The sequence below is a fragment of the Mus musculus genome, chromosome 1 (genome assembly GCF_000001635.26).
Source record: "Mus musculus strain C57BL/6J chromosome 1, GRCm38.p6 C57BL/6J".
Lineage (NCBI taxonomy): Eukaryota > Metazoa > Chordata > Mammalia > Rodentia > Muridae > Mus > Mus musculus.
The window spans coordinates 134314766-134333443 of NC_000067.6; the positions used below are offsets into that span (position 1 = coordinate 134314766).

General features: G+C 54.0%; 1 protein-coding gene across 13 annotated transcripts in view; it reads right to left on the reverse strand.

Annotated features, from left to right (window-relative positions):
* The window catches only part of Ppfia4 (protein tyrosine phosphatase, receptor type, f polypeptide (PTPRF), interacting protein (liprin), alpha 4), a 47974-nt gene that overhangs the window by 17983 nt on the left and 11313 nt on the right, over window positions 1–18678 (reverse strand). For 9 of the 13 annotated variants that reach the window (XR_001785569.2, XR_387191.3, XR_387189.3 and 6 more), the window contains 17 exons: window positions 17525–18163; window positions 14381–14482; window positions 13879–14043; window positions 13528–13602; window positions 13235–13324; window positions 12493–12684; window positions 12051–12197; window positions 11719–11853; window positions 9746–9829; window positions 9314–9445; window positions 8237–8328; window positions 6296–6404; window positions 4450–4658; window positions 3043–3283; window positions 2673–2708; window positions 2298–2431; window positions 1850–2013 (listed from right to left, as the gene is read on the reverse strand). Coding sequence is in view for 4 of the 13 variants with exons in the window: in XM_006529848.3 (XP_006529911.1) it covers window positions 1850–2013; window positions 2298–2431; window positions 2673–2708; window positions 3043–3283; window positions 4450–4658; window positions 6296–6404; window positions 8237–8328; window positions 9314–9445; window positions 9746–9829; window positions 11719–11853; window positions 12051–12197; window positions 12493–12684; window positions 13235–13324; window positions 13528–13602; window positions 13879–14043; window positions 14381–14482; window positions 17525–17758 (2341 nt within the window). In the remaining 9 variants the exon portion in view is untranslated. Of the gene's footprint in view, window positions 1–641; window positions 2014–2297; window positions 2432–2672; window positions 2709–3042; window positions 3284–4449; window positions 4659–6295; window positions 6405–8236; window positions 8329–9313; window positions 9446–9745; window positions 9830–11718; window positions 11854–12050; window positions 12198–12492; window positions 12685–13234; window positions 13325–13527; window positions 13603–13878; window positions 14044–14380; window positions 14483–17524; window positions 18164–18678 lie in introns of those variants that run through there. The other 4 variants (XR_003946481.1, XR_001785571.2, XR_001785570.2 and 1 more) reach the window with 3 other exon arrangements.

Sequence of the window (18678 nt, forward strand, 5' to 3'; positions counted from 1 at the left end):
ATTCACACCCTTCCAGGGATGTGAAGTCAGGGAAGGTCTAATTATGCATTTAGGTCCATAGGTTCCTTTCTTCCGGCTGATCAAGTTCTTGCCCTGAGAGATTCATTAATGCTCCAGTCACTGGGGGATTTCTGACTCTCCTCTCAGGCTCAGGAAGATGGGCTAGGCCAGCCATCCGTTCCTCTGCCCCAATCTTCCCGCCTCTTCCTCCTCTACAGTGGGCAGCGGCACACACTGGTCTTTTCCCCATGTCTTTCCCTTCCTCAAGCTGCACCCTCTCCCCTGCCCCAGCCCCCCACACCTTTCTTGTCTTGGCCAAATTCTGTCACCCTACAGGCTTCAGCTCAGAGCTTCCTGGCAGAGGATACCTGTCCCCTTCTCCAGCCCTTCCATGGCTACTGCTGGGTCCTGCAACACCTGGGCCATCTCTACAACATAGTGTTTTGGGATAATTTCATTGTTTTTCCTTTTTGAATCAGCTGCCAGGCCCCCTGAGTTATGGCGCCACCCCCTTATATTGTGCTGAAATGGGGTTACTTAATGTATAGATAATGACTGGGGAAATGGTGGACAGACGAGAGAGGAAGAGAGAGGGAGGAGGAAGTAGAGCAAGGGTGGAAAGGCGAAGGTTTATTGCGTGCCTCTCACAGGCCAAGCAGAACCACAGCTCTCCACCGCCACATGGTGTCAGAAGGGCCACTCCTGCCCAACCATCTTCTCCAGCAAAAAAAGGCCACAGAATCTGTAATCTCAGCACTCAGGAGGCAAAGACAGGAGGATTACTATGAGTTTAAGCCTATCATAGGATACACAGCAAGTACCAGACCAATCAAGGGCACATAGCAAGGCTCTATCTCAAACACTCACTCTCACGCACATGCATACGCACGTGTGTGTGCACACACACATAATAATAATAATAATAATAAATAAACATTAAGTTATAATTAGAACCCAGCCTGGAAACCCAGGCCTATAATCCCAGGTACTAAGAAACTGAGGCAGAAGGATCATAAGTTCAAGGCCGGCCAGCATTGACAACAGAGAGAATTTCAAGGCCATAATGAAACCCAATCTTAAACAGAGGCCTAGGGATATTGCCCAGTGGTAGAGCACTTTTCTAGTATGTTGGAGGCCCCAAGTTCAATCCCTGATAATGGAACAAACAAACAAAGCGGAAGATTTCATCCTCAGCCCTGTGAAAACTCAGATGCACTTAGGAGTCAGAGCTAGTGGCGATCCAACTCTTAAGAGCTGGGGCACAGCCAGTGACTCGCCCAACTTGAGACCCATGCCACAAGGGGGAGCCCACATGTGACACTGCCTGGAGGGGCAGGAAACAGGCTGGATGGCCCAGAGACCTAGGACAGAACCAAACACGACCAACAAAAATAACTAGATAAGATAAATGCATGCATGCATACACACACACACACACACACACACACACACACACACACACACACACACACGGAAGTTATTTAATTAGTTAATTAAATGAAAGAGAGCCAGGATGGTTGCCCTCAGGTCCTAGAATGCCCAACAGAAATGATCCACAGAGGAAGCAGCTACAGGGAGCCATCTTTGCCTCCACACAGATTCGCCTCTGCAGCACATCAGGTCAGTGAACAGCAGCCACCACCTGGCACTCGTAGGCACAGGAACCTAGCAGCTCATGAGATAACCCAGTCCAGCATGACACAATTCTATGAAAACCTCCCTCTCTCCAGAGCTGGAAGCTGTTGGCATCTGGTTCCTACCCACAAGCCCCAGGACAGGCAAACAAAGCAGGCCCTCCGGAAGCTGACTCCCCAGTACCCGCCCAGCTCTCTGGGTGAAAGGCAGAGACCATGGCCCGTGGCATCCCGACTCAGCTGGATCAGCCTGCCCTTCTCCTTCTTCCCAAACAGGCGGCCAATGGATGACTTGATGCCCTTGCGCTTGGCGCCCTTGTGCAGGGAGTCCTGGCTGCTGTTGCTGCTGCTGGGGTTGCTGTCCTGACCCTCCAAGGCACTACAGGATGACAGCCAGGAAGGGGTGAATAAGAAGAAACACACTTCAATTGCAGCAAGAGAGATGGAAGTTAGAGTTCAGGAAGGCGTTAACTATCAGTGTTGGGGGTGGATGGATGGGAGGGGGTGGAGCCAAAGCAGGTGACTGAGGGAGATGTGGGGACATCAGTCTCTGATGGTGTCCCAAGCAGAAATGAAGCAGTCAGGCACCTATGGCAGGTGAGATGCAGCCCCTTCAAGGCTGCGGGACAGAGACCAGAGGTGGAGCCTGCCCTGCTCACTCACCTCTTGCCCTCCTCTTGACTCAGGCCAGGGTGGCCAAGCTTCTCTAGCCGCAGCGTCCTGGGTGAGGAAGGAGGAGAAGTCTCACATTTTATGGTGGCTTTATCCTCTCGGTTCTCTTCCCGAGACACTGGCGACTGAACAGACAGTGGGGTTGTCAGGGGGTAGAGGGAGAGAGCTGGGGCCTGCCTACCCAGCCCAGACAAGGCAGAGGATCGGAGAACCAGAGAACACTTCGGGGAGGCCCTGTGGCCTCTCAAGGTAAACTCAGACCCCAGGGCCAGGGGCAGAAGGCCAGAGGAAAGGGTCTGGACGCTGGTAACCCTGTAACCCGCTAGTACCTGGTGTAAGCTAGTACCTGGTGTGGGAAGCACTCACCAGCAGCTTCCTCCTATGCTTTCTTAAGTCGCTGGGCTGAAAGAGAGAAAGAGGACAGGGCGAGTCTGCTTAGGATGGGAGCAGAGGAGCCGTGGACACACACCAGCCTGGAAAAAGTACCACAGCGGAAGGAACGGAGCACCTGGAAAGATAAATCCCCTCCCAAGAAGAGAGAGCAGCCAGACAGTGGGGTGTGGCTTTAAGCCTACTGTGATCATCCAAAGAAGGGAGCAGGGAGGATGTTACAAAGTCCTTCCTACCCAGAAGGGCATGCTGGTGACCTAGCATGTCATGTCACAGGCAAAAGATGCCAGAATGGCATCCACGGGCCTAAGGGTCGCAAGGCCTCTCAACCACCGCCCAGACTCACCAGGGTCATGACCCCCATTCGGTCCAGATCCTGGGCAGCACTTCGGGAAGTGAGCTTGGGTGTGGAGCGGCCACTGAGCGGTGGAGATGCACTGGCCAGGGAAAGGGCGGTCAGAGAGGTGGGGATAGAGCCACGCTTGCGCAGCTGGGTCAGGTTGAGGGCCTCCATGCTGCCGCTGGTCACACGGGTCTCAATCTCCTCAGCTCGAAGCTCAGTGGACTCCTTCTCCTCCTGGATCATCCTGCTCAGAAAACCAGGGTGTTGCTAGGTACTGCCTTGCACTCAGCACCCTAGCACCAAAGGTGGGCAACACCCGTAGGCACCACCAGGGCTCCCAGGGCTCTTTGGCCAGTCACCTTCCCAGTTTAACAAAAGCCCATTTCTGGAAGGAGGCATTTGGTCCATGAACTATGACCCATCTCAGCGGGAATCTCTGAGCTGCACTAGCTACAGGAGTGACCTTGAGCGGCCTTCGCTCCCAGTACACGCCACCATTGGGATCATGTTTATGCCCAAACAGGGCATTTGTAAATTCATGCCAGCCTCTAATTAGGTACCTCTGTTTCACTGCAAATGAGAAACACGGGAGATGGTGTGTTGTGCCCAAGGGGCACTCAGGGAAAGCTGTGCATATGCATTCACACCCACTGATGGAAAGATGCCAACTGGGCTTCAGAGAGGGACGTGTCCTTATTCTGAAACAACACCTTCCCCACTCTGAAGCCATTCAAATGTCTTTTCTCTTGAAAATCTGCTGGGACAGTAAATGGTAGCTATGGCTACTGGAATACTCTACAGAGGTCCACACTGGAGTCTTGTATTTGCATGTGTGTCTTGATGCTGATTTCTCAAATTTGAAAGTCTGACGTCAACAGCTTGTCAATTTCACCTTGCTGCATGGACAGTACCATAAATAAGCTCGCTAGAGACACAGGATGTAGTAAAGGTTTTGACAACTTTCCCTGTCTCCGGTTCCATTTGATGTGGCCTTATAGCTTGAGAGGCATGGCACTGGAGAGCTTCTACCTGTACTTAACTTTACCCTGTCTGGGCTCAGCCACTTAGCAACTGTAAGCAAATCACTAAACCCCTCTTGACTAACCATCACATTGACAAAGCTCCCACCCTGAGCTGGCTTCTTCACGGGCATACTGAATACCAGGAACATAGACAGCTCCATCTGCCCAAGCCCAGCCACCTCCCAGCCCAGAGGGGACAGATGACACCTAGAGTCATCTGTAGCCCTGCCCCTCTAGGGTCAATACGAGGCCCGAATCCTTGCCTGGTACCTACCGAGTGTCCCTGGATGGCTGTCCTAAGCTGTAAGACGGGACAGGAGTCAATACTTCTCCTGCAGTGCCCCACCCAAAGGGCCCATCCTCCCAGGCAGCTTCACTCCCACCCCACCTGATCTCCTGGTTGATGGCATCCAGCTGCTCCTGTAGCATCATGGCCAGGGTCTGGGCATCTGAATGGCCACCGGGTGAGATGACATCGACCTGAGTGCCCACCAAGCCCCCAGGCTCATCCTCATCCACATCAGAGATCTCAGGGTCACTGTCAAAGGCAGGCGTGGTGGCGCCCAACACCCCTGGCAGTGGCGATGGCTTCCAGTCCTTAGCAAAGGAAAGGGGCGGCAGTAAGAACCCTGGAAAGCTAGGGGCTAGAACCCTGCACCTCCTCTGGAAGCCTGATGAAGATGTGGCCAGAGAAAGGCTCTGGCACAGCCTCTTTGACCCAAGGCTCCAGTGTCCTGTGTCCCCATCCCTACACCCCACTCCTCATCCCCAACCCCACCCCACCCCAGTGCTGCATTTCAGCCTCTGCCTCTTTTGCATGGAGCATCTAAGCAGCTGCTGTGTTCTTATAAACAGTGGAGTAAAGAGTCAGGAGAGGAAGGAAAGAAGAGGCCTTCAGACTGTGAGCAGATTCACCTGCATTCCAGCCCGCTTGCCTCTCTGCCTGCCTGCCTGCCTCTCCACCTAGCTTCCTGCATGCATGCATGCCTCTCCACCTAGCTTCCTGCATGCATGTATGCCTCTCTGCCTAGCTTCCTGCATGCATGCATGTCTCTCTGCCTAGCTTCCTGCGTGCATGCATACATGCCTCTCTGCCTAGCTTCCTGCATGCATGCATGCCTCTCCACCTAGCTTCCTGCATGCATGCATGCCTCTCTGCCTAGCTGCATGCATGCATGCATGCATGCCTCTTGTCTGCCTGCCTGTCTCTCTGCTTTCCTGCTTCCCTGCTTGCCTGCCTGTCTCCCAATGCCTGCCTGCCTGCCTGTCTCTCTACCTGGCTGCCCTCATGCATTGCTACCTCCCTGCATGTATGCTTGTTTATTTGCTTCTTCCTTTCTTTCTTTTGTTCATCCTTCCTTCCTTTTTTCTTTCCTTCCTTTCTTCTTTCACTCCTTCCTCCTCCCCACTTCTTTCAATGGGTTCTAGTCATGTTGCCTCAACTGGCTCACAAGCCACCTGCCTCAGCCTTCCAAGTACGCTAACACACCTACACACCAAGTGCGCTAACACACCTACACACCAAGTACGCTAACACACCTACACACCAAGTACGCTAACACACCTACACACCAAGTACGCTAACACACCTACACACCAAGCTCGGATTAGGAATTTCTCAAAGGTGAAGATGACTCTCTCCCCATCCGACTAGGTGTTCCCTCTTTCTCTGTGCCCATACTCTAGGGCCCCAGAACAGATGAGGACTGGCGATTGGTGGACAGCTGGCCCTCTTCTGCCCCTTCTCTTTCCCTGTCCCCCACCCCAAGTTCCTGGACAACAGTGTAAACTCCCAGCTGCTTCTCAGGTGCCATTGCCTGGGGGGCCAGTTAATCTGCCATCTCTCCCTCCTCGACACTATAAGCCATGCTTTTGTTCCAGGAAGCTCATTAATTCCACTTTACCCTTCCAGCCCCCTCTCTGGCACCAGAAATGAATGGTGCACAGCCAGGCACACGCTCACATGCTGTAGTGGGGCCTCAGGGACCACTGGCCACCTTCCACTCCCTACCTCTTGCCCACTGGGAGGCTGAGGTAAAGGGGGGGGGGGTGTGTCACAGCTGTTGCAGCTGACAAGAGTCCCAACCCCAAGGCTGCAGCTGTCATTGACAGGGGAGAAGGCTGGGCGAGGCTTTGCACCACACGCCAGTCGTCTGTAACTGGAGCCAGACACACGGCTGAACTGACCCCACATTCCCCAGGGAGACCCCCACACATATCCCTCCACCCCTTACCTTGGCAGATTCATCCCTCAGCGCCGAATAGCGTCGATGCAGACCTGGGGGCGCGTGTGTGGCTGTACTCAGTGAGAACCTCACATCTGCTGCGCTGCCCACGTGTGACCTTGAGTGACAGGAGAGAAAGACAGGCCCTGAAGACTGATAGCCCCAGCCTACACTCACAGGGCCCAACGACTGGGGAATGGCCAGTTTGGAGAGAAGCAGTCTGGGATACAGCTGTTTCAAACATCAGAAGAGCTGCCAGGGAGGCACGAGGCTCCACTTAAGCCCCGGTACTGGGGGGGTGGGTCAAATGGACCCAAGGGAGGATGCTGTAGGGAGCGGTGGACCATTCTGCATGAGCAGGATCGTCTCCTGACAAGAAGTGTTAGGATGCTTTTTAAAAAGTTGAGCCCCCTGTCAGAGAGGCATTCAAGTGGAAGGCCTTGGGCTTTTGCGATCACAGCCATGCAGGAGGGCTCCTGGCCCAGGGGACAAAGATGAATCTAAAGACAGGAGCTCTAAGGGCCATTCAAGTCTGGAGGTCTTTGCATCTTGGTTTTCTCTCTAGACACTCTCTGCAGGTTTCCTGATAACCTGAACTGAACACCTGGCTCAGATTCACCCAGGTGTGTCCTCCACATCACTAGGAAGCTTTAAAGACCCCAAAGCTAAATCACAGATACAAGATAGAGAGTCCACTTTGGCTGCCCAACATGTCTGTCTCAAGTGCAAGACTTTAGGGCACCTGGAACAATGTCTGGTATTGAGAAGCCTTCTCTGGGATTCTTCCACAATGGCTACTCAGTTCAGAAGCCTTGATGGAGCCTAATACAGAGAGGCAAAGGAGCCTACAATCTAAACCATGTACCCGGGAAGAGGGCGCTCCAGCCTAGCTTCCCCACCTCAGTTCTGTGACTCAACATGTGAGGCCAAGAGTTCCCGGTCAGCAAGGAAAGCAAGCAGCAGCAAAGGGCTTTGGTGTGCTCTGGGTTAGTTCTCATTCACTGAGAGCTTGTTCCTTCTGGTCAACCAATGGGGAAGGAGAGGTCAGAAAGGTCCCTGCCACCTCCTCTTCACCCCCTCCCTATACAAGAGCATAATTTCTAGTGAGCTTGAAGATGAGACTTGCATGCCTACCACCTCAGAGCTCCAGAGGCCTCTCACCTCCAGCCCAGCATCCTTTGCCCTCATACAAGCACCTCCTATGCACACATACATGTGTGTTTCCCGTAACCACCTTCCTAACCGCTAATGTCCATGTCCTGGTGCAGCAAGAACACCAACTGAAGGGATCAGCACATCTCAGAGACAACAAGGAGTCAAGAACCCTAGGCAGTAGCATCAGTCATCTTCCTCTTCACCCTACCTCGATGCTCTGAGAACTGAGTTCAACGCCAACTGCTTCACAAAGTATGGCTACAAGCGCCACTGGCCATGTCTTACAATGCTTTCAGGTAAAGGGATATGGAGGCCACGGAGAAACGTGGCTTCTCCACTTCCAACAGGAGGAGGGTTGCTGCCTTGTTTCACTTTCCCCGGTGTCTCTCTGTCCGCTGGCTCCTACTTGAACTTGGGTGGTCCTTGACTCTCACAAGAACTTCAGTGAGTGGTGAACTCTACAGAGGGTCTTGCAGGATAACGGAGAGCGTGTAACTCAGTGGACCCTTCAAGGGCGTGCCCTCTGGCAAGGATCTAGGAAGCATGGCCTCCTCCCACAGCAGAGAAGGACCACTATTGATTCCTAGCCTCTCAGCACCCCCTAGAGGAGGTATGCTCCCTTCCTAAGTGCCCAGATGAGCTGAAGGACTGGCCAAGCTCCCTGAGCCCCAGTGTCCCCTCCTGACAGGACGGAAGACCCTGAGGTCCCGGGCAGTGTTTTGGTGGGGGAGTCTCCTTTCTTAAGATCCACTCAGGACCATAACCCAGCATGCACTGAGTCCCACACTCTAGTACCTGGAGTGGATGCCATCCACAAACGGCCCCCCTCGACCCTTCAGCTGGTCCACCTCTTGGCGCAGCTTCTCAATCTCTTCAGACAGACGGCCCTGTGCCAGGCAGACCCAGGGTGGGATGGGGCCAGGGAGGGGCAGAGAGGGGAGAGTGGAAGTCAGAGAGGGGCAAAGAGGAGAACAGAGGTGGGGCAAAGGAGAAGGACATACTGCAAGGTCCGAAGCCAAGGGCCCCAAGCTAGGGCCGTGGATGACACCAAGGAAGAGGTGTGACGGGAAAAGGAGCACAAGATTGACAGAGGGGCTGGGCCAGAAACTGTGCGACCCTGCCTAGAGAAGAGTTCTGCAGGCCAGTTGGTGCCTCACCACCAGACAAATGCAAGGCAAATGAAGCCAGGCAGCAGAGAGGACCAGGTCTTTGCGGCACACACCGCTAAAGACACGGCTGCTATCTCCAGCAGGTAGGACTCTTTCCTCACACAAGTTAGAAGCTCCCACCAGATCCTTCAGTGGGCCCAGAGTCTGAGCTAACCCTATGGCCTATGTCCGTGGCCTCTGCTCCTCTGGCCTCTGTATGGATACAGCATATATACAGTCTATAGCTATTGTGTCAGGCGGGCGATGGCATAGTGTGCGCGTGACCTAAGAGAGGCTAGCAGAGCAGCTTCGTGAACACCAGGCACTGTGCCTGAGGCCTCCCACATGAGCAGGGCTAGCCAGCAGCTGGGTACCTGTAGCTCTTCTATGAACTCTCTATGACCCAGGAGTTCTCCAACTCCTGGATCAGCATTTTCTGAGGGAGAGCAGCTGTGAGCCAGGGGTCCTGACTCTGATCTTGGAGTGACCCCGATCTCAGGTGTCTTCTTCTTCCAGCCCTACCTCTCCAGGCCAGCATGGTCCTCCCTGGCCAGGGATGCTCCTCCCTTCCCTCGTTGTGGCTCAGGTGGCTTTACCAATATGCTTATTTTTATATGCCCTTCCCCCCACCACCACACACTAACTCCTCACAATCCCACTCCTCCAGTCCACTGGGCTCCACCCATGCCCACCCTGCCCACTGTGCTCACCCCAGCTTCCTCACCTTCTCCTCCAGGGCAGCCATTCGCTCCTTGAGGTGGAGCTGCAGGCGTTCGTTGGACTCACTAAGCAACCGGTCCACGGTGTCTGACAGCCGCTTGTTGTGGTCTTCATTCATCTTCTCCCGCTGGCGCACCTGCACATCCCACCATCTTGTACTTAGTCTCCACAAGGCTTGTCACCACCCTCTTCCAAAACCATCCATTTCTACCGGGGTTCTGTGCCAACTCACTTGTCCACTCATCTGTCCTCTAGGACAATTCTCTCCAGCTCTTTCAATCCACTCCTCCCTGTCTGCGAGCCTCCTCCTGACCCCATGCGAGCTTTGTCCCTGGCCTAGCCTTTCCTCTGTACACCTCCCCCCTCCACGGACCACCCTGTAAGCCTGCCCTGAGGGGGTGGAGAAGAGGCCAAGATGGCTAACTGGTGCCCTCACCCTTGCCAGCTCCTGGTTCTTCTCTTCCAGCTGCCCTTCCAGCTGCCGCAGATGTTCCTCAATGTTGCCATGACGTTCCTCAGCCTAGGTGCAGGGACAGTCAGCCACCTTGGAGATCTTTGTTCCCTATGCTCAGGCCCCATATGCCACAAACTCTGGTGTCAAGGTGGTCTTGGGGATCGGGGGTCTCGGGATCAGAAACCCAGCTCTCTCCCATCATCTTGGAGCAGAACTGTTACTCCCTTTTCCCCTCTCCTTCTTGCCCAGGGCTAACCTTAAAGTGTATGCCCACTGGACCCACAAGAACTAAAGGGAATAATCCACAGTAAATGTCCAAGTGCGGTAAGCATGCCAGAATGCTAGCCTCCTGGTGGCTATTACCTAAACCACTACTAAACCAGCTAGCCATTCCTGGCCATTATCCAGTCATGGGGACCCTGTTGTATCTGTACCCAGAACATTACATCCCTTACAGTCAGGAAACCCTTTCTTTACATCCTCCTGCTATGACTCACTTGAACACACCAATCACTTGAGCCCATCCCTTCGAGACAGATTTTGCTCAGCATCCCCCCACAACATCCTCTACTGGAACTTAAGTCTCGGGCCTCATTCCAGGTCTGCCAGGACAATAGTGGCTACCCCGGCAACTCCACCATCATAGAAGTAAGGAAACTGAGGTGCAGTTAGGGAGAGGCTCTGTGACCTGACCAATAGACTCTGAGAGAGGAGGAAGTGCACGCACCTAGGATTAACCAGAGATGAATTCTGTCGTTGTGATGGGAGACTGTGTAGAGGTGTGACTTGTGATCACCAGAGCTCTCCCTAAACCCTCAGGTAAAAGCTGTAGTCTCCCCTCCCCCAGCCTGAAACCTGCTTGCTCAGGGGTGGAGCTTCCTGCTCATTCGTTCTGCCACGCCCACTGCTGGAACCTGTGGAGCCACACACGTGCACCTTTCTACTGGACCAGAGATTATTCGGCGGGAATCGGGTCCCCTCCCCCTTCCTTCATAACTAGTGTCGCAACAATAAAATTTGAGCCTTGATTAGAGTAACTGTCTTGGCTACATTCTTTTCTCTCGCCACCTAGCCCCTCTTCTCTTCCAGGTTTCCAAAATGCCTTTCCAGGCTAGAACCCAGGTTGTGGTCTGCTGGCCGGACACAAGAAAAAGCAACCACTGTCACATGAGCACTTGACCCAGAGCCTGATGCTTACAGACTTCCAGTGTGACAGATGGGTCCTCCAAAGACTGAACTCACAGCCCAACTGTGCCTCTGAAGACCAGGGCCATATCTGCTTTGGCCGCTGAGTCTACTGGTGTCTGGCCTGCACGCTGCTCAGGAATTATTACTGCAGTTACCTCTCCGTTAGGTAAATTTATATACATCTTTACTTCATTCTAAAGCTGCAGCCTTCAAGCAACCAGGGATGCTCTCCAGGGCTAGAATGCTTCAGTTGGGTAAAGAAAGATATGCTCAGACTAAAACTCTCCCTGCTCCTGCCTTGATGGTACAGTCCCCCGAATCCCACAGCCTCAAACAAAAAGAAGTATCAGCTGGAATGGCCCAGATGATAATAAAAGTATCCTGTGTCCCTGTAGAGGCTTCTCCTTAAAGGACTCTGCCTTAAGCCTGGAGTGGTGGCGCACGCCTTTAATCCTAGAACTCAGGAAGCAAAGGCAGGTGGATCTCTGAGTTCAAGGCCAGCCTGGTCTACAGAGTGAGTTCCAGGACAGAGAGATGGCTACACAGAGAAACCCTGTCTCAAAAAACCAAAACAAAACAAAACAAAAAGTAGTGAAGGCCAGCATTACCTTCTCAACTGAGAGACTGGAGGACTCAAGGCACTGTGCTGAATGGTGTCTCACTGTGGGGAGCAACTCCCTGGCCCCCAGCCTGCTGTGCCTCCCTGGCACCAAAAGAGCCTAGGACACAGGAGGTGATAGAAGATCTCAGGCCCCCGGCCCACTTGCCTTGGTGAGGGCTGCGATTCTCTGAGACAGCTCAGCCTCCACCTCGGGCAGAGTCTCTGCCTTGCGCATGGTCTGCTGCAACTTCTGCTCTGCTACTTCTAGCAGCTCCTGCAGATGCCGGGCTTTCTCCTCACACTAGCAGTACAAAGAGGAGAACAAGTCAAGATGGCGCGCGGTCCCCATCTCCATCCCAGCCACAGCAGGGAGCAAGCAGGTGACAGGCCAGAAGAGTCTTGGCTCTTTCCTATGGCCACCAAAGAATAGTTTCCACGTGATCATCGAGACCCCTAGAGTCAGGTACAATGTCACCCCGCTCCATCTAGCCGCGTTACCTGGCGGTGCAGGGATTCCTTGTTGGCCAGCTCATTCTCCAGTTTGTCATTGAGGTCATGGATGGATGTGGCTTCTCGCTGAGCAGCCAAGTAGCGCTTCTCCAGTGTGGTGATTCTCTCTTCCATGTCCTCCTTCTGAGCCAGAGCCTGGGCGGAGCAGAGAGTCGGAGAGGAAAGGTCACCAGCCTTTCCCTGCCCTTCTCATGGCTGCCCCTCCCACTAACACCTGACTGCGCATGCCCAGAAAGGCCTGTGCTCTGTGCTCCCCTTATCAGTGTCTGGCCTTGACCCAACCCTCCCATCTCCCCCGTCACAGTGGACCCTGCCAAGGGTTGAGTCTTACCCTCCCTGGCTGGACACCTGTTCATATCCTCCCAAGGGCCAATGCCTGTAGCCAGCAAGACACAGTTGCCTAGAGCAGGCCTGGGCCTCCCTCGCCTACCTCTCGGAGGTCCCGCTGATGCTTGCTGCTCAGCTCCTCTGACTTGATGAGGTCTCGGCGGGCCGTGCCCAGGTCCTCCTCCAGCTCAGTCACGGTGGCACTCAGGGTGACCAGCCGCTCACGGGCCTGGCTCAACTCATAGTTTTGCTTCTCCAAGAGTCCTTGCAGCTCTTCCACGCGGCCAGTGTCATCCTCCAGGGACAGCGAACCATCACCCAAGGAGCCAGAGATGCCCGTACCCCACCCTGCTCCATCCCAGGGAGGCTGGGAGGAAGGAACCCATGCCCACAGCTCATAGCTCTACCCCACATTAGAGCTTAGGATCACTGAGCCTAGTAGCTCACTCCTGATAATGGCCAAATACCCATGGTCTCCTGTGTGTCGTATATCTTTAAAAACAAACAAACAAACAAAAACCATGTTTCTAGTTTTTCCTTCTAGCTCCACCTCTTGTATCCCAGGAAGGGGCAGATAAGGGTCAGAAAGGCTCGGAGACCAGAGGAAGCTTGTCAGATGCTTGCCCACAGGAAGATGTGTGCACAGGCCTATCATGTGCAGTAGCACAAAACTGGAAACCTACAGATTCCCTTGCCAAGGAGCGAGGAGGGGAAAGAGGAGTGGGAAGAGGATAGAACGCCCCAAGCTTAATTAAAGCCATAGCCAGCTGAGCCCAGGCAGGCGGGACCTCCCATTCCTGTCCTGTGGGTTGCAGGCTCCTGACAAACAGTTCCCCATTACCCACTTTCCACAGGCGTTTTGGTCCCAGATCCACAGTCCCTTCCTCTTCTGCTACTCCATCCCGAATTCCTGCACCCTGCTGCAGGGCAGATACCTGTAAGACACAGCCCCAAGACACACACACACACACACACACACACACACAAAATAAATAAAAACCATGAGTCACAGAAGAGTCCTCCTAGAAAAACACCCTTCAGCTACCTGTCCCCAGCCACAGCAGGCGGATATCTAATAAAGAACACAGTGTGATCAAGAGTTACTGGCTGGCTTTCTCAGAGGGACAGTGCAGCTTACCTGCTGGTGAGCTCCTGCCAACTGCTCCTCCAAGGTAGTAACGCGCTCTAGAGCTGCCCGGAGCCGCTCTCGCACCTGCCCAGGATAAGGAGAGATGTGGGGAAGAAAGCCATCCTACAGAACTCGGGGCTGGGGCAGCACAGGCTTGGTCTGCCACATGGGAGAATGTGAAGGGCCTGTGGAGATGCAACAGCCCAGCAGGGAACCTACTAGGATTGGCAACCAGACCAATGGCAGGAGGGGTCCTACAGCTGGAAGACAAGTTCCCTAACAGCAGGTGTAGATAAACCCAGGAAAGAGGACAGGAGACTCAGGGAGGCCTGGATGGGAAAGGGTGAGGCAGGTGGGTACCTTCTCATCCAGGGCCTTGTGGTGCTCAAATAGTGACTTGAGGGCCTTCAGCACCTCCACCTCACTGGAGACACCTGAAGGTGATTGGGCCTGCCGTTTTACCACTGTCATCCGCAATGACCGCTCATGGCGGGACACGAGGCATTCCAGATGTTCCAGAAGCAGCTGGGAGAGAGCATGGGGGGCGGGGGGGAGAGGGCCATGGGCATGCGCCCCAAGGGCTACAAAGCAGGGCCCACAGGATCACCAAGCACGATGTCCATAAACAGCTGCTCCTCCATTAAACAGCCCACCCCAGCGTGGCTACCCTGGCCTCTCCCCCAGAACTTCAACCAACCCCGCTGTGACCCAGGAACCACAAGCAAGAACCCAGTGCTGGGGACTAGGTGTCCTTGTCTGCCCGTAACCCCAGGATGGGAGGCAGAACCTGCTCAGCCAAGCTGCTGCCTGCTCCTGTGGCAGGGTGCGCATGCGCACACGCACAAGACCACCCCTTACTTACCCTTGTGTTATTCCGCTCTGCTTTCAGCTCAGATATCTCTTCCTCCCGCTCCAGAAGCTGCTCCCGACACATGCTTAGCTCCCGAGTTAAAGTGGCAAATTCCTGAAAGCCCCCAGAAACCCTCAGTGCTTAGGATTCACCTCCAACCGGTGCCCTGCATACCCAAATCCATGGGAGGCTTCTCTTATTCACCCTCTTATCGGCCCACCTCCCTCACATCCCAGCCTGGCCCCCTGGCAGTGCAGGAAGCCTACAGCTATCGGGAACTACTGGAGGTGAAGAACATATTAGGATTCCAAGAAACAGGACTGCTTACAGAAACGGGTAAGTCTGCCCTGAAAGGCCTGCCTCTCCAGTCACCAGTGACCAGACTACACTCACCCTCTAGAAGGATGCAATAAAGCTCATGTGTGCCATCACCACACACACACACACACACACACACACACACACACACACACACACACGGGCTTTGCAAGCTGCAGATAGCTAATACAACAAATAGGTTGAAAGACCCACCTACATGAGAGTGGAAGGACACAGCCCTGTGGTGCCCGCCCTGGCTTCTGGGAACCCTATTCAATCAAGCCAAGTCTACAGCTCAGCACTTGATGGCATATACCGACTGTCCCTTCCGAGGGGAAACTCCCCCACACTGCCATGTAGAGGTCTTTCCAAGCCCCGCTCTACTATTAAACAAACTACAAGGGAAGAGTGCTCTCCTTGAAGTTCCAGGCCCACCACATCCCACCAGCCTGATGACACCACACGGTCCCCAGAACCATTCTCAGATGGATGAGTGGCTGCATCCTGTGGCCATGAAGTCTACACAGACTGCAGAGGCTGGGGCCTCGCCCCTCCTCTGTGGCCCCCTGTAAATACCAAGAACTCATAACCACAGGCAGCACTGTAGCTGCAGACCAGGCAAAGGGGATGGAGGAGTTGTGGGGAGTGGCAAGGGACCAGAGAGCCAGACGGGGAGAAAACGAGGACTTGTCACCCTAGTCCTGATTACTCCCTTTCTATCTAGGTCTACAGCCAAAGTGAAGGAGAGTTCAATATTTCATTATCTGGAAGCTGAGGCCTGAGCCTGACACTGCTTTAACCCCCAGCTTGCACACATATACCTATACGGGGACACACACACCCCTAGAGAGAGGACTTGAAGGGGTGCCCACATCTCACAATACTATCTACCCCTAATGGTCTCTAACACTCTCCTCTCCTTTGGCCCCACGCTGGGCAGCTGCCCTGTCTCCCTACCCTGCATGCTGTGCCCTCCCTCTCCAGCTCTAACTCATGTGATAGCCTGCTGCCAGGAGAATCCCCCAACGGGCAAGCCTGTCCATAAAGTTAAGGACTAGTTTTCAGACTTTTCTCTGGTGGCTTTTTTCTGAGTACCCCAAGACCTTGATCACCTTGGTGGCTTACTGTTTCCAAACATCAATTAACCATCTATGGAGCACGCCTTCACAGGGCAAGACATCTCCCCTTACACAGCCTCTGTCACCCTCTGAGGAGCTCACATTCCACTTCCAAAGGCCACCTCCAAAGGGTTCGGCCTCCTCAGGGGCTTTCCAGACTCTGGAATGGAAGGAAGTATTCCTCCCTGAAGAGCATCCGACCCTTGCCAGTCACTGCCTCCCCCCAATGAAGCTTTGACTATAAACTGTTGGGAAGACCAGAAGTCAAATCTCAGCTCTCCCCAGTTAGCTATGTAATCTTGCATATATTACCCAGGGCTTGTGATGGACAAGGTAGCCAGGGTCCACCTGGCCACACCTCCTCTCCACCAGGGTCCATATTCTTTTTTTTTTTTCAAGATTTATTTATTTATTTATTTATTTATTTATTTATTTATTATATGTAAGTACACTGTAGCTGACTTCAGACACTCCAGAAGAGGGAGTCAGATCTCGTTACGGATGGTTGTGAGCCACCATGTGGTTGCTGGGATTTGAACTCCGGACCTTCAGAAGAGCAGTCGAGTCCTCTTACCCACTGAGCCATCTCACCAGCCCCAGGGTCCATATTCTTAAGACATAAACTACCACAAGACTCTAGGCCACTGGACTGAAGCTCACCACTCCAGGCTCAGCCCTGGCTCTCCCTAGATTTGGAGAAGGGACCTGCAGCCGAGGCTTGAATTATTTGACTCCTCTGGGCTGCTTCTCCCCCACTGGCTCAGGGTGGTCCTGCAGAGCACGCAAACCCATTTCTCTCCTAGGAAGAGGTGGAAAAGGCAAGCTGGCCGAGTAGACTCTGTACTCTACGTATAGACAGACAAACTCCAGCCTCCCTGGACTTGGTGACCTGGCAGACCACACCTTCTCGGAGAAGCTGTAGGATAACTTGGGTTCCTATGCAAGTCTCTAGCCTCTAACCACGCATCCCCATCCCCAGAATATCTACTGGTATAAGTATAAAAGGTACTGGTATAAGTGGGTACTCAGATTTCCAGAACCCATGTGTTAAAGAGGAAATAAAGCAGAGAACAGACACTGTCTTGGGGGGTGGGGGAGACACAGCCCTCCTGCTGCTATTTACCACCTGGAGGGCAATATGCCACTGACTGATTCCCCTAAGCGCCCGTTTCACCGCTGACAGAACAGGGTGATGGCCCTAACTGTACGAGTTTCATTGTGGGAAATCTACTGAGATGATGGATAAAGAAAACCTAGCCCACAGAATATACACAATAAATGAAAGGTTTTAGCTGCTGGAGGTGTTATTGAGGACCGTGAAATAGGACGCCAAGACACCTGGCCCTGAGGTTTAGCTCAGCCTATGGTTATCTGTGTGAGGTCTCTTATCTTCATGGAAACGAAGGATGATCTCTGCTGCTTCTCCTAACTCTACTTTCCTTGATTCCCCTTTCCTGTCAACTCAGTTAGAAAGGAGGTTTCTTTCCAGTCTAGGGCGCCACCTACTGGTAGTATGGCCTCCCTACTGTTGGCAGTCATGGCTGGATTTTCTTTCTGAGTTCACTTCTCCAGGTGAAGCCAATCCGGGCAGCTGCACTTAGGAGGGGACATGAAGGCCAAATACTCTGTGAACTCCAGTATGTGATGTGCAAAGAGATGCAGAGACTGAAGGGCCAAAGGCGATAACGTCAAAGGAGCTGGGGAGAGTCTGGAACCTTACCTGGGGAAGGGCGGAGTTCAGGTGGCGCTGGAGCTGATCTCGCTCGTGAAGGGCATCCTGGAGCCGGCTCTGTGTGGCTACCAAAGTTTCCTGACTCTCCCGAAGGGACTCCAGCAACTTCTCTCGCTCATCCAGCATGTTCACCATCAGCTGCTCAAAGTTGGCCTCAGCATCGGCACCGTGGGGGGGCCCCAGGGGGTCCCCCTCATTGATTGTGGGCATCACCTCACACATGATGGGAATGGAGAGAGCCTTCTCAGCGTCGGGTCAGGGGGTGGGAGGGAGCTCACGGGGTTGGCACCTGCAGAAGGACCCAGGGCGTGGGTCTCAGAACAGGCAGTGCCAGGCAAGTGGACAGTTGGGTAGGGGCTTCTCCCATGACATCAGTTGCTCTTGCTCTGAAAGGAGCCTCGGGCCTGCAGTGTCCCTGTGGAATGGAGCCAGAAGGCCTGGCTTAACCTTTCAGGGTTGGGGCTGGGTGCCCTGTGTCCCCACACAAGCGGGAGGCATCGGTGTGTGGCCATGACAGGCTGGGCGAACAGGGCTGGAAGGCAGCCCTTGTCTTAGACTGAGCACCAGAGCTTGGCAGAATCCCAGCTGGGTCTAGCAACACCCATGGTTTCTGGAGGGCGGTGTGGTCTGTGGGAGAAGAGAGTGCCGTGAGGACCAGTTGAAAGAGAGCAGGGCATCGGGGGAGGAGCAAAGGAGGCGGGCCCTGAACCAGAGTGGGAGAGGATGGGGGGTGGGTTGGCACATGCCCTTCTCGGGGCTTTCTCGAGTTGGTGGCACCTTGTTAGGTTGCCCACGGAATGCACATGCCTCCTGCCTAGTCTCTGTGCCTGCAGCCCCTGCCCCCCACCTCCTGCAGCTGTCAGAAGTGCAGCCACAGTGGTTCCCCACCCACGTGGCTTGCTGGCCAAATATAGAAATGATTCAGTCAGCGGTAGGGGAGCAGCCGGCAGGCTGCCCAGAGTCCTCCTGAGACCTGAAGGTGGAAGGAAAGGAAATGGGGTATCTCGCCCCCTCCCCCCCCCCATAGCCTCCTCTCCCACATTCAAGCAAAGGTAGGCACAGAAGGGGTTAAAAGGCTTAGTGGATGGGAGAAACACCCCCCCCCCCCCCGCCCAGGCTGGACTCCCATAACATGGCTGAGG